Here is a 16,203-nt window from a genome sequence, read left to right as displayed (position 1 = left end):
AAGATTTTTATTTGTCACATACACAATTATATAGGGCATATGTAACCAGCAGTGAAATGTGAGTCAGGTCCGCTCCATGGACATTGCACTTATAAGAAAAACACAAAAATGAAAAAATGAGATAAAAGTAAACAATGAAAATATAAGAATAAAATATATAAAAAGATATATATATATACTGTAGAATGGAAAATAATGTGCATGAATGTAAACTGTAAACAAGAGGCAATGTGCTTTTGTGCATTAAACTATAGTCTTAAATATTAAGATACACAGGAATTATGATGAAGATACACAGGAATTATGATGTGATTTGGAAATAACAAGGCATGAAACAAAAAAGTTCATTAAAAATACAATTTTATTTTCATTGCCTGCATGAATTATAAACCTTTGTAAATATAGTCTACATCTCTTCTGGACAGAAAAAAAACCCAACTTGGCCTGTAAACATGCAAGAGAGCGAGGAGAGCGATTGGATTTATGTGGGTGTTGATCTGCAGATGGAATGTCTGATTTACTGTAACTACACCTAACCACCTCTCTCTAAATTCACCCTATGACCCTGAAATTCCACAGCAGACCTCAGATTGATTTTTTTACCAACATTTCTAAAAAAAAATGACCCTGGCCTTGTGGCTGATGGAACGAACAGCTTCATTGTGATGAATCTGATTTGTTGGACATGAGAAATCTGGTTATATTTTGGGAGTGTGGTCATAAGGTTAATCCTGTTACTGATGCTAATTTGTCAGTTTAGCTAAAATATGTGTCTGTGTACTGCATGTGGTTGGAAATAACAGCTTTGTTTGCTTTTAGTAATACAACAAACGCGATTGTCATGGCAATTTCTAAATAATTAGAATTAAAATGGATTTATAAATATATGCTAAATTTGACTACTGGAAATCAAACTAGTTAACTGAGACTTTGAGGGGATATTTCTTTGGCATAAGGTGTAGTTTTCACAAGCTAGAAATAAGTGTCACCCCACCTACACCAACACCCTTTAATTCAGTGCATTAGTGCATTAAAACAAATTTTTGTTTGTTGTTGTGTGTTCCAAGGCCTGCATTTAATGGGGGAAAATAAACAACACAAACTAGAGGTATGCACGGTTCACTTCACACTCACACATTAGATCCCCAGTACAGGAAGAGCTTAGTGGTTTTCCATTTTTAATTATCCATCTATTGAGATGTACTTGAGCACACAGCGCTGTTGTTCAACAGCAAAATGAAGAGAACTTACTAGTATTACTTATCTACAGAGAGAATGGGCCTACTGTAAGGATGGGAAAACTAAGATCACCAAAAAATACAAACAGAAAATTAAAAACAGTCTTATATTTCCAGTTCTCTTCCCGAACAAATGTAAGAAATAGATGTGCCATTTTTCATCCTGTAAAGTTCTTTCATACACAAATATTCCAAAAGAAATAAATATAGTAGCTCTTCAAATGTAACAGCCAATGTGGCACTTATTCCAAGAGTTTTGAGGTTGGTCTTGTTTTGTGGCTACACAGTTGACTCTTTTGGACCTTTGGGTCCTTCCCTCACTGCATTCTTACAACTATAAAGCCACTTTATCACACGAGCATTCCTCTCAATGATGGACACGGCTGAGGGTACCTGCTCAGCCACTTCTTCCTGGAATAGGCCCTCTCCCGAGTGGCGAGAAAACTCACTGGGCTCAGAGCCACCTTCTAGTCCCCTGACACTCCTCAAAACCAGTGAGAGTGTGTCAACTGAGCTGGCACCTGATGGGAAGTTCTCAGGTCCAAGCCGATCCACCAAGTCCCAGTCAAGCCCACAGAAGTCAAAGAACCGCTCGTGTTCAGACAGTGCCAGCGACGAACAAAGTCGAAGGTCCGATTTAGAGCGTTGGAGTGGAATCGCTGGCTTCCAAGGGTCCATATCATTCTCATTCCCATTTTCCATGCTATTTCTAAGGGAATTTGGCATTCCAAAGGAAATACAAGGCTCCTGAAGGCTGCTATTGCCAGTGTTTGACTCAGTCCTACTGGATCGCCTAGTCCCGTTCCCACCATCTACTGTGTCCCGGTCAACAGACCATGACATGCGTGAGTCTCCATCCCGTGATGAAGACTTCTCCTCACTGATTGTCATCTTATCATCATTCCTGTTATTTTTCTCTCGCATAGAACCTTGGAAGAGCCGGCGTACAAAGCTGTATCCCTTCGCCTCTGCACTCACGTTTCTGTCACAATTTCCCATAGGACTCTTACACTCTTTCTTCTGCCTATAGATGACCAGGGAGTCAGGCCGCAGCATGCGCTTCCCAATGCTCCGTCTTATCATGGGGGCACTGTGTGGTGCCACCAGTGGGGTGCCATTTAGACTCCTTGGAGTCGGCAGAGGTGCCCTGCTAGAGTTATTTTGGTTTTGCTTTTCTACATCCAGATACAGAGCTCTGAGATTCTCCTTCCTGGAATCATCCTCATTGTTATTGCCGGGTGAGAGAGAGCATGGACTGGAGAGGGCATGGAGTGGTGGTCGTCGAGGCAGAACAGGTGTCAAGGGCAATGGTACAATGAAGTTACGCCGTGATGGGGGTGGTGGGGTCGAACAAGGAACTAACACAGGTTCTTGCTTGGTGTTGATAACCTGCTGGCTTTTGACATATTTGGCCTTGTCTGCCTCTAATCGCTCCACAGCACTAACAGAGTGGCCCCGATTTCCACTGTCTATCTGTCTGCGCAAGTAATCTGGGCCCTTGTTAAGAAGGCGCAGAGGCGAGGGTGAGCCAACTGGTGTTAAGGGCTTCATTATTTACCTCCCGCCTGGGAATAAAAGCACCCAAACAAAAGCCTCCACTGCCAGTGTCCTTATATAAGATAGTCACTTTTTTTAAGGCCACGAGTCCAGGACCAGAATAGTCCTGAGCAAAAATTTCTGTCCAGGTTCCAAGTGTGCACCAGTAATTCTAAACGTAAATATCAAAGATATCCATGTGATACAGGTTTCAGCAGCTTTTGCTTTAGTTTAGATTGGACACTTTTGGAACAAGAACAAATTGATCTATATGCAGTATTTATACAGCCACTTGATGGGAAGGGCTAGAATAAATCCTTTTTATCCTTTCCAACTGTAATCCCAAATGAGACGTTCCCCTTACCACAGAGAAGCAGAAATAGAAGTCTCACTATGCCTTTAACTCAAAATATGCCTTTTCTTTCCTCTCCCCTCCAACAGTCCTCTCTTTCAGACTTCTTCAACCTTCATAGAGTTTACTTCTGAGAAGGTCATCAAGAGGAAGAAACACAATGCAGTAGGCTGTTTGCTTTTTGATAGCTGTCTCGGTTTTTTTGGGCTGAGACTTTTGTCCTCAAGCATCAGGTTGTGACTGGCACTGGTACACTTAGAGGGATGGACGTAAGCTGGAACACTGTGAAAACAAAAGGAAGACAATGAAAGAGTAAGTTTTGAATGGAATCAGACCCCTGTAGATTCCTAGGAGCATTAGCAGACAGATATATCTGGATCAAGCATCAAACCTAGAGCTTCACATCTTCTCTGAACGAACCATGCTCACAATTTAAACAACTCAGTGCTTTTCTCATTTATAATGCATTAGCTGGTCAGGATTTCACAGAGACTAGAACTCACTTTAAATCTAATCTACCTCCATTGTGTAGGCAATTACTGATGAGTCTAATTTCATATTCCTGTACAGAAACATTCATTCGGAACTCCTAGCACAGAATTTATATAATGTTGATTCTGATACAGTTAGAACACAACAGAATACATCTCAGCTTTATTACTGAGAAAAAAAACCAGGTGACTATCATGTGTCAAGTCTCATATCTACTCTCATATCTCAACCTTTCTCAAGCGGATTTACTCCAGACTCACGGCCTGTCTGAGGACGTGCCAATGTCAAACAACATAATTCAAAACATGAAACATCAAAGTCCTATTTTTGTGTATCCTCTTTTGTCATATGGTGAGCTGTTGCAATAACAACAAAAAAAAACAACAATATGTAGCCCGTTAGACCGGAAAGAGCTGGCTGACCCAGTTAAAAGTAATGGGTGCGGAAATGATCTGACTTCCCAGCTCTGTTGTTTGAAGGGCTTGTAGTAAAACAGTGTGAATACCGCACAGTCAGCGTTTGTCCTGACACTAAAATTCAGACCAGCCTTTGTTGGAAAATCCACTTATCACTAAAAAATAGTTGCATAACAAACTGCAGTCTGCCATTAAAAAGCGGGACCTCCTGCACTTCGCTCATGACTGTCTATATTTCATATCGTACACCTTGCTCCAAAGAGTAAGTACACCAGGCCCTCATTCCCAAAGCCTCCTCCACAACCTCCTGCCATAAATCAGCCCAAAGCGAAGACTGTGCCATTCCCAGATGTCAGGGAGGGTGGGAAAGAAACTATTGTTTGGGAAAGAATTCAGAACAGGTGTGGAACAAAAACAGGAGCCTGGATCAAGACAGGCAGTGTATCACTTTATAACACACTCCTCTGGTCATTTAACTTAACAAAAGAGTGTGCAGGTCTGAAACATGATTTTCAAACACATTTAACTTTTAAAGCTTGCATAGAAAAATAGGAAATTGCACACTAGTTATATAGGTGCTAAGATACATAAGCAGTAAGTCAAATTAAAACTCAACTTCTGTTTAGTAGACCTACAAGATAATTCCTTAAAGATCATTAGAACTACTGCTTCTACTCAGGAAGCAGGTCATGCCAGAAAAAAATTATGTAAATGATGTAAATACTAGGCACTACTATTAATACTAATATTACGATTCGGTGAGCTCTTTCTCACTCTCACTCATTTTCTACCGCTTATCCGAACTACCTTGGGTCACGGGGCATCAGGCGTCTCAGGCGTCATCGGGCATCAAGGCAGGACTCCCTGGACGGAGTGCCAACCCATCACAGGGCACACACACACTCATTCACTCACACAATCACACACTACGGACAATTTTCCAGAGATGCCAATCAACCTACCATGCATGTCTTTGGACCGGGGGAGTCCAAAGACATGCATGGTCCAAACTCCACACACACAAGGCGGAGGCGGGAATCGAACCCCCAACCCCCAACCACTAAGCCACCGTGCCCCCCTTCGGTGAGATCTATCTAAATCAAAACTAATAAGAAAAAAAAATTATCATTTGCTAAAATATAGTTCTGGGCTAAAATACATTAGAAATTCAAGCTGGTCAGCATAATCACTTTTGCACCTTGCTAGCGAGGGGCTGCTACCCTAACTACAGAAGGTTAAGTATTCTTTTTACACTAATGAAGCAAATTAAAGCTGTTCCCCTTTTCCTGTGATCTTGCCTCTGAAATAAAGGCCATCTGGGAAATACCAGCAGGCCCTTTCCTTTACTCAGCCAGGTACTGGTTCTCTCCTAGGGGCTTGTAATTAACCCCCACTGTTCCAGTTTCTTCTCATCTCTACTGACTTTCATTCCTGTGTTTCCATCTTTCCAACCGGAACCCAGGGAGAAGCCTGGATGCCTGCAGGGAAGTCTGGACAAGGCACTACACATGCTTAAAAAGAAACCAGATGTGCAGTGTCATGCTGTACCAGGCTTGCAGAACAATCTTGGGACCATCATACACAGGGGAAAAACACTTGAAATGAGAGGCACAGGGTTCTTTACAAATCCTGAGCACTTTAACAAATTACCAAACACCCACCTGACCACTGGGTTTCTTGGCCACTAACTGTAAAAAAAAAATTAAAACATTGAATGTAATGTGAAGCCTGAAGCAATGCAAGAATATGGTATATACCTTCTTGGTAAGGTTTATCTGACCAATTGAAGTTGCAGAACGATGGTGTCTTCTCTGTTCTCTCAGAAGCATCTGCCTCATCCCACCCTTTGGCTTGGATTTTTATTCAGACACTCTGATAATGACCCATCAACATGATTAGATTAGTAATACATCAACTTCCCTATAGTTTCAATTCCATTCTAGCGATATTTTAATGATCAGATAATGCAATCAATTAAATCCTACATGAATAGTCAAAAACGAATGTTTCCTTTGATGAGGTATTAATGGGTCAAGCCATGCCAGTCCTAATTTGGAACAGGATCTAGGGCAAAGCAAGGAAAACAACCCTTGAAACCCAGACGGTCATGCATTATTGATAGGTCTATACAATAGACTCCTCTGGCCCTTGAGATAAGCGAGAAGCCAGGGTGCTGTGCCTCATTAGGACAAAGTAAAAAAAAACCAAACATGATAATAAATGTCATGCCAGGGAAACGTTCCTCTCAAGACAAAGCCGGGGGTGCCGTAAATCCTCCACGCCATTGAGTACCATTAAGCTGTTGATATATTGAAGTTTGGATCACGGGAAGGTCACAGGAGCTTTTTTAAATCTTCCTCAACCCCCCACCTCTCAAACAGAGTCCACTTAACCGACTGAATGCACCTTTACTTTTGTTATTCAGCAATGACTAACGTTCAGCAGACCCATAGAAGGGCAACTAAAGCAGACACTGGGGTGGAGAAAGTGTTTAATGGGGGCAGTTCAGGGACCAGCACCACGCGTTGAGCAGCTTTTTAACCTGCATTGTTCTAAGTGTGAAGTGCCCTAACGTAGTTGGGTTCGGACAAAAGGCCACCTTTGAGTTATCTTGCTTGTGCAATTTTGCCTGGCTGATGAACGCCAAACACAATCTTTTGTGAATGAATAAATCATGTGACTAGAACCTACAATCTTATCAACAAAACCTGACTGAGATAAGGAATCTGTGTATTGGAATGGCCAGATTTGTTTTGTTTTGACTCTGCCATAGTGCTTTGGCACATTACATCCCACTTATTGCTAACGCGCAATGTGTCACGTACATGCAGCACTTTATATACACTCACATTAGCATTAGCATTAGCATTAAACTCTGTGAAATCATAATCTGAAACAAGTTTCACTGTTTCTTTATTCCATTAACCATAAAGCGAGCTGAGTTGCACTTGACTGAAGCAGGTTCTATCATTTTTACAAGATTAACAGTACCTGCATCTCAGAAGCTTTCTCTTAATCCAGATACACGGGATTCAAACTACACCTGCCAGACTTTAGTGGAATGTTAAGCCCTCGACCTATTCCTTATGAGTGATGAGTGAAATGCCATGGCCTCGAAAAAATATGTTAGAAAATGTACGATACCGGTCTCTTTAGCATTAATAGAGAAGGTCAAGTCTACATGTCGTTGTTCTAACAGGTGACGTGTGAAAATTCTTTAATCAGCTTGATGTTCTTGTTAATTAGTTGTCGATGGTAAAATCACGAGGAAGTTACATTCGAATAGGTTATAATGCCCTCTGTTTAAGTCATGGATATTGTTTGTGCTAATTTGTTAAGAACTGTCATTCTCCAAAATCTATTTATTAATTAATTCATCTAAATACTTTATCCAAAGTCAGTGTGAAAGTATTTGTTTTCAAATATGACACGAGAGAGCCATTAAACAAATCAATGAATAATGGTGTTTCAAATGGTCTCAGGATTAAGTAGTCAGATTAGAGGATCAGTGCTTAATCTCCAGAAGCACTGCACCAAATATCTAACCTAAGTGTCAAAACTGGACTGTGGTAGCTCAGTGGTTAAGGTGTTGGGCTACTGATCGCAAGGTCATGGGTTTGAACCCCAGGTCCACCAATCTGCCACTGCTGGGTCCCTGAGCAAGGCCCTTAACGCTCAGTTGTAAGTCACTCTGGATAAGGGGGTCTGCTAAATGCTGTAAATGTAAAATTGGATTTGTAGATTAATGAATTTTTCTGTATGTGCATTCGAATTTAATGGTTTTTAACGCCATAGACTTTTGTGCAGTTTACAGCAGGATTTACATGTTTTAAAATGTATTAAAAGTTGGTTTCATAGCTTTGACCATGTCATGCTGTTTATTAAGTGCAATATTAATTTGTGAAGAAGCTATCTGATCTACTATCTGATTCAAGCTGAGACTCTACTACATTATATCTGAGCAGTTAAAATTCCATCAGTATTTACAGCATTTGGTGTGTCCATTGTTGGAAATCAACAACAGCTGCTTTCTGCATATCTCCTTGAGATAGGTGTGTTCCTTAAACACTCCAGGATCAAACACATCTCTCTTTACCCATCTCTCTTCCTCCACTGATAACACATTGCATACGTTTCTCAGAAAGCAGCCTGAAGCCAGAAGCATTTTCACAGCATTCACTAACTGTTAGTATGACGTGTCGACCGTGCGTGAAGGTCACAGCAGTGCAGCCCAAGTGTTATATTAACAGCAAGGGAGCAAACAACTGCTACTTCTGTGTTACCGCTGTAGTCAGATCACATCTCAACAGGAAAGCAATATCAACTCCCGCACATAACACCCACACTATATCTAGAACTTATCCTTAACTCGTAACCTTTATTCCATTTAACAGCAAACACAGCAGGCAATACGTCAACTGATTGCTGTCAACCATTCACTAATCATTTTACTTCCTCTTTTGTGCAGCTAAGCCTTTCCAGATTTTTTTTTTTTTTTTTTACATCAATAAGCATTATTAGCCACATTAGCCATCTCTTTTGCATGCACTAGAAACTGGAGCATGTTTGATCGTGTTTGTTTCCAGCCCCTCTGCCCTACTTAGTGATTTTCTCTTTAAGGCAAATGCAATATGGTGCAATATCTGTCTGTATACAATACAGTTGGACTATTGGCTGCAGATATTTCAGGGTAGCAGATCTGGGTGTGCTGCATGATGTACCTAAGCTACTCACTGTAGACGTTGTGGCAAATTAGGAGCCTTGTTTACTGAGCTCTCCCCCACCCTGTAGTGAAAAGTCACAAAAGACTCAAAGGACCTTTTCACACCTGGTTATTAACAAGAGCTAGCACTCACCAATTATCATTACTGTAATGCAAATTTTACAGCTGTTTACTTGCTATCAGGCTGTGTTTGTATTTCCGGGTTGAAATGTTTTTGTGTCACTTTTTAATACTTTTATCTAGAGTGAGGTTATAGTTTACACAAAGCTGTGTATTTGTGGTCTGGTCCACATGGATTTAATTCACAGTTGACGGTGACTGCCATTATGCCCTTGAGCAATGCACTTATCCCAACTTGCTTTAGGCAGAGTGTCTCTGTGGACTAGTTACTGTATGTTACTTTGGCCCATGAGCTTAATTCCCACTGGAAATGTCTGGCCACCATAAAGAGCCAGGCTTATACATGCTTGCCCAAGATCTGTCTCTTCTGTTGTTCTTGATCTGGTGTTTTTGCTGCAGATCCTCAGCTGAACCCGCTGCCTGTCCAATTTCATTACCCGCTAGTCAAGGCATGAGTCATAAACAGGCCTCGAGTGCTACTGAAATAGGGCTCGCCTTCACTTTCGACCGCCTCCCATCCGTTACAAGGAAACGACTGTCAAACCTCACTGCTGACAGAGACAAAGATTTGTCACATGGGGTATTCAGATCATTCAGACTCTGATCGGAACTGGCAGGTCGCGACATTAAGTGCTGCTCACATGGACAATTAAGAGATTGGGACGCTACGAGAGAGCTGCGACTAAACCACTAGGGATTGTAGCGAATTGATTATTTATTATAAGGATAGTTAATAAATGATGAGCTTTCTGAAGGTTGTTTGGATGGAGAAGAAATCCGATAAAGTATAAAGAATCTTTGACACCTCACAATCTGATTTCAATTCACTGAAACAGAGCTGTGAATATATACATGCATAAATAAAAATATTATATATGTAAATCTACATATTTTGCCAAACTATATCTGCCTCCCCAACAGGACAATGACCCTTTTCCTTCTTTTCCTTGTATTTACATTTCGCTCTTTATTTCACGTATCGTAATGCAATAATAATACTGTTTAGCCACCTTACAAACCCCCTACCCTTCACCACCACCACCACCACCACCACAACAAAACGCCCTTACCCCCTACCACCACCAAGCCAGAAAAAGGGACCTACTAACATGTTCTCCTCCCACCCACCTATAGCTGCCAAACAAAAAACAAACAGGAAGACAGACAAATAAACACACTCAGCCAGACAAAGCAACCTACATCCGCAAATAGACATCCATCTATATATCAGCTAAGATGGATAACACCACAGCTCTGTTGAGATGTCAGTTCTGGTAAGAAGATCAATAAGTAAACAGCAGTTCTGACAGCAGCTCAAACTAGAAATCACTTTTTTTTTTAAAAAAAAATACATTAGTGTTTCTATAGTAATCACCGTCTCAGGGACTTGTACGGTGGATGCTTTGCAGAATTGGATTTAAAAATTGATGATTTTCTGTGAGGATATTTTTATATAATAGGCTTTGGAAGGAGTCTCCGGTGTCAGAGGTAAAACTGTTGCTCTTATTCACAACTTAGGTCAAATCCAGATATTTTCACTTCATCACTTTTACAGCCGTGCGCAAACAGCTGTCTAGTGTGTGAAGAGACACCATTACTCTTATGGACCCCTGCACTTCTTACCTACAGAGCTGGAGGAAGTTGTCACTAGGAAACTCTCTGACCCCTTACCCTCTAATTAGAAACAGGTGTAAGTGAGGGGGCTTTATGACGGGATTACGGTTACAGACGTTGTCACTACAAATACAGAGCAGACCCGTTGCGGGAAATGACTGTTTACAAGATCGAGCTTGTTGAGAAAAAGAACAGCAAAGTGTCCATTTATAAAGCTCATGAGAGAAAAAAGAAAGAAAAACAAGAACAGCTTGCTGCATTATGTGCTTTGGCCATAAAATGTTTGTGGGCTCTGAATTTTCCTTGTAGTCCAGACTGATGTGGTTAGTGGTAGCGTCCGGTGGGAGAGATATGGTGAGAGTTAAAGACAGGTGGTGAGTGCTTTCCGAGAGCTAGGGGACGAGGAGAACGAGTGGACACGTGGCTTAGCAATCAAATTTTAGGTGACCTCAGGCCTTGTGACTTTCTGTTGGGAGTCAAGCAGACTTTGCTAGAAGTAATCAAACTACCTGAGAAAATGCTAATGTGGCTCATGAAGTATGCAAAAGTATTGAATTGCAGAAGGTCAGCTCAATCCGAGTGACAGTTTTGAAGCATGTAGTGACTTATATTCCCACAGTTCTTCTCCACCAGGCGTATTTTACAGCAGCAAATAAAAAAAGGCTAAAATGCAAATATGGCGATGAGAAAGGTGAAAAAACTGCAGGAGCTCAAGCCACTGCTAATCACATCTGTATTAGGGTTAACAAGTGAAGTGAGAGAGCCTGCCTGAGGTACAACTCTTGCTGTCTCGATGATGTCACGCTTGCTGTCAACACTTCAGACGGAGGAAGTGACTTGGCAGGACTTGAGCTTGAGCTGCTGGGCTTCTCCTCCTCTTATAACAGAGTTAAAAAAAAGTGTTGCCGTCTGCTTAATTGGGCTCGTCTGAAGAGGTTTACGTGCCTCATAAAGAGCGTGCCTAACTCGTTTGAGGTTATAATTAGGACGAGTTGCATGTTATTGTGCTCAAACACATTTACTGCTCAGCTTTTAAACACTGAGACTGACTTAGTGGTTCATTCTCCACATGGGAAGTCTGACTTGCAGTATGGTATTATGTACATATATAAAAATCTAAGAAAATAAAAGTAGAGAACTACAGTATAATATTGTGAATACCTACAGAAATAATGCCTTAAATTAAGGTTTAATTAGAAGATGTTAATTTTTAGTTAATATTAAGGTCTAACGAACACAGTATAAGGCACTTTTAAAATATCAGACACTAACACTTGGAGTTTTTGCACACTATTTATTTATTTATTTATTTGTTTGTTTGTTTGTTTGTTTGTTTATTTATTTATTTATTTATTTATTTATTTATTTATTTATTTATTTATTATTTATCTATTATATTATTTATTTCTATTCATTTATTTGTTTATTTACATTGGCTTGTTTACTTGTTTATAAATAACAAATCTGTTGTTATTTATGTATTATTTGTTTGTTTATATGTTTGTGGTTTTTACAGTTTTTACATTTTTACATAGCTTGTTTAATTTTTTTTTCTTAGTTTCTTTGTTGGTTGGTTTGTTTAGAAAAAAGTAAATAAACACCTGTCTTAACCGATAATCATGCCATTAAATGGAACTTTCAAAGTTACAATTCTGGAATTTATCAACATTTAAGTAATTTTTAAAAAAATTTTTTTTTGCTAATTTATTTAGATTTTTTTTGTCATAGTCTGAATAAACATCAGTCATAGCAGGTCTATTTAATTAAATATTTACACTTTTATTTAATACATTTAATATATTAAGCAATTAATACATGTGCTAACTTACTTTCTACTTTAAAAAAAATTGTAATAAGCTGATGTTAAATAACACAGAAAATGTCCTTAAGGTAAACCTTAACCTTGACGATACCTAATCTGCAAACAGTCTACATCTCTGCAAACATGGGTTTGATAAAGGTTTTACAGCATGTCATTTCTGCAGTTTAAGATGACCTGGATGAAGCTGTTAGCTTTTCTGCACACAGATATCGCAGAGTAATGTTTATCCTGGTTGAGTGAGAGAGGATAAAACACCCACATGGGCAGGAACTCTGCAGTGGTTCGAGGACAGCTGAAATTCTTCAGTTTGGTCTAAGTATCAGATTGTTTAGACTGGATGTGACTAACTTATTCCTTCACCCCTGTTAGACACTCAGCTCCATTAGTTCCCTGGCACTGGTAATCATTTGTGTAAGGAATATAACCAAATTAAAAGTATGATTTCTCATGTGTTAAATCCATATTTGCAACTGTCTGCAAATTGTCAGTATAAAGAGAATAAAACCCGCTGATGGTGACTGTTTTTATAATCAAAGCATGTTCTATTACGCTTATACCACAACAATTTACAAACATTTCAAAATGCATATTTATTCAGAAATATTAAGTCATAATTTTAATTAATTTATGATTACAATTTAATGTTGCATCAAAATAAGCTGTTTCTTAACATCACTTAAGCGCAACATAGAAGCTACAATCAGTCTTTCAGTCACCAAGACAAAATCCTGAAGATTTCCTTTTGTCCTTTGGTTGAAAATTTGCTGTTCATTTGTGCCGGAACTAGGACCTACTTCCGTAAATGTTAAATAAACATCTTTTGCAGGAGCTATTTTATTTTATGTTATTTTCATAGTGCTATTTTAAATAAAGGCCATACAGTTATTGTGATATGAAAAATATAATATCCTCACTTTTGAAGAAGATTGGATGGTATTTCCTTCTGTCTGGGATATGATCTGCTGGCTGGCTGCTCTAAAAAGATCTGCACCTTTTTTTTCAGTCTGCTGGCATTCGATCTATTATCAACTCTCCGGCACTTGAGGTTAACGGACCCTGAAGTTCAGCTATCTCCATAAATCAACTCGATATTTAAACATGGATGCTTTCGTTATTGAAGATAACATTTTATGCAGAACTGTGTGCAGAAATGTACTCGGTTGCATCTGGTGCTATATTTTATTTAAGTGTCTTAAATTGTTTACGTATGAAAAGCAAAAGAAGTGGAATGTTCATGGTGAAAAATTGATAAAGATCTCTTTAAATCTTAAAGAGTGTCCATGTAGGACCTCAGATAGCAGCAAAGCGTGAATGAGTCACAGTTTAAGGGCGTAGTGTCTATAGATGAAAAAAAATGACATAACTTTCACCACAAAAGGAGACACAATAATAGTTAGAGAAAGCAAAGAGGTCTTCAGCTATGTGCCTAAGTAATTATCACTGAGTAAAGCATTAATCGTAACCAAACCATGGTCCATGCGATCAATACACATCACACCGTTCACTTTATCGAATCAGAAACTCATCTATTCAACTCTTTAAAACAGAGAAGAAATTTGTCACCGCTGATGACCATCAAAGCCAATATTCCACGCCAGGCATATCAAACTGAAGATCACATCCAGCTCCAGACAAATCCATAACAAACAGTGCACCATATCCTTCATCTCCAAGACTAGAAACCAGAATGTTCAAAACATTCACTCAAAAAAATTCCTCTCTTCTTTAATAATCTTAATTCGTCTTATCTCGCTGATCTTCTCTACCAGTCTGCCCACACCCTCAGATCCTCCACTTGTTTACTATTCCTTCTCAAATCTGTAGCTTCAGGCATCATGCTTTCTCTGGAGAGGCTCTTTAAATCTGTAACTCGTTCTCTTCAGATTTAGGCAACTTTCAACGCGCTCCATCCTTTATGATAATTCTGATTACCCTTCAGTCCTTATGGACCATCGCTCATCTTATGGTATTTAATATTTATGCTATTTCTATTTAGTGCTATATAATTACCTGTATAGAAGGCGGTTCTAATCGATTGCTTGTGTGTTGGGCGTCAGTCTTACACTACGCTCTGTTTATCTAACAGCTTAATAAAATATCACTCAGGGACAAATGACAAATAAGTAGCCAGGTCTATGAGCCATACGTAGAACACTTTCCCTAGCAAGCTGTAATCATTGAGAACTTTCCATCTTATTAGAATCGTCTATTCTTAGTAAAATATTCAGAATGATCGTAATATCATTGTACTTTGTACATGAGTCCTCAATCACCACAAGCATTTCCTGTTTTAAAAGGAAATCTCATCCACAGAGCATGATGATGAGGTCTCAACAGTTCCTGTCCAAAAGTAAGAAAATACCTATTGTTGTGCTTCCGTCTGAACAGGACAGACTTCATCTCGAGAACACAAACGTTGATCAAAAATTGCTTCACGAAGTTAACATGGTTGTGTTTTGAGGTGTCTGTATGTTGACATGACTATGAAATATCACAATATACCGCATGACTGATGTACATTGTATATATATGTATATATATATATATATATATATATATATATATATATATATATATATATATATATATATATATATAGTATCTTCTAGTTCATAGTATATATTATAATATATGCTTTATAGTTTATAGTTTTATGTAGCACCATGGTTTCATTTGACTATGTACTGCGTCAGTTCTATACGGTTAAAATGAAAATAAAAAGCTTCTTGACTCGATACTAGACATATAAGAAAAAATTTATATAAAAAAATATTATTATAATATTATAATATAACAAAAAAAATGTATATATGAAAAGTCATATATAAAAAATACACGTATATACTCATCACAAGGGATTAAAACATGTTAGTGAACATATACATGCCCTAAATAATGAAATATTTATTTATTTATTTATTTATTTAAAAAATAAAAATAAAAACAAAACACTACATGACAAATAAACAAGTACATAAATTCAAATCTAATTTAGACATATGCAAATAAATGATAATTATACTAATGACAAAGTTCACGCACACACACACACACACACACACACACACACACACACACTTCAACCTACAAGTTTCCACAAAGCCACATGTCCCATTTACATCCACATCCTTTACAACCTTTAAATATTTTGTAATGATTAACTGACATGATTTTTTTTTGGTTGTTTTGTTCAAGTCTATAAAGACATGCGATTCTATAAAGGATTAAATTCTAATCAAATTCACTTTTAATAAGTCAGTGATTTAATGGAGAGAATGAGAGCAGGTTATTTACCATGAATCATAACAGGTCCGAAATCAAATCCTCACCTTATCTGCTTTCCTTATTCCTTTACGAATGATGTCTGTAAACCTACAAAAAAAGAATAAAAAAATCCAGCCATAAACAGCGGAGATCCTTCAGTCCCTCCGCAGCTTCACACTGTGCTGCGGCTCTGTGCGCTCCCCAGACTGGTGCTGTCGGCGCGCATGCGCTGTAGGACGCGGATAGCTGCGGAATGGGACCGTCCCACCAACGCGCGCGGGGGGTGGGGGTGGGGGGAGGAAGGTTGGGTAATCGGGGGAGGAGGATGAGGAGTAGGAGGAAGAGCAGGAGGAGACAGGTAGAAAGTGAGAAGGATTACAGTCTCTGGGCTATTGATGTTAAGGGATTTGTGAGTTTAAAAAAGTTAGCACACAGTAAATGGGTGGGGGGGGCATGGGGGGGGGATGAGGAGTAGGAGGAAGAGCAGGAGGAGGCAGGTGGAAAGTGAGCAGGATTACAGTCTCCACTCACTGAAGATGAACATGGGCTAATGGTGTTAAGGGATTTGTGAGTTTAAAAAGTTTCCAAATATTAATTGTGTGTGTGTGTGTGTGTGTGTTGGGGGG

The 16,203-nt window shown here is 39.0% G+C and overlaps 1 protein-coding gene across 3 annotated transcripts; it reads right to left on the bottom strand.

The window, feature by feature from the left end:
* Positions 1-343: 343 nt before the first annotated feature.
* On the bottom strand, positions 344-15,774 carry fam110d (family with sequence similarity 110 member D). 3 transcript variants are annotated; one of them, XM_060861463.1, is made up of 2 exons: positions 15,643-15,774; positions 344-3,408 (listed from the first exon to the last, which is right to left on the bottom strand). In XM_060861463.1, exon 2 carries the CDS (start codon positions 2,787-2,789, stop codon positions 1,518-1,520), a length of 1,272 nt encoding a protein of 423 aa, XP_060717446.1. In that variant the 5' UTR covers positions 2,790-3,408; positions 15,643-15,774; the 3' UTR covers positions 344-1,517. The 3 variants fall into 3 exon arrangements, with proteins under 3 accessions (XP_060717446.1, XP_060717447.1, XP_060717448.1); XM_060861464.1 differs by having other exon boundaries at positions 15,608-15,705; XM_060861465.1 differs by lacking the exon at positions 15,643-15,774 and adding an exon at positions 5,792-5,999.
* Between the last annotated feature and the right edge of the window lie 429 nt (positions 15,775-16,203).

The sequence above is a fragment of the Tachysurus vachellii genome, chromosome 25 (genome assembly GCF_030014155.1).
Source record: "Tachysurus vachellii isolate PV-2020 chromosome 25, HZAU_Pvac_v1, whole genome shotgun sequence".
In the NCBI taxonomy this organism is placed as follows: Eukaryota; Metazoa; Chordata; class Actinopteri; order Siluriformes; family Bagridae; genus Tachysurus; species Tachysurus vachellii.
Note: the sequence above shows the minus strand (reverse complement) of the source record. Positions and strands in the feature narration are given on the sequence as shown.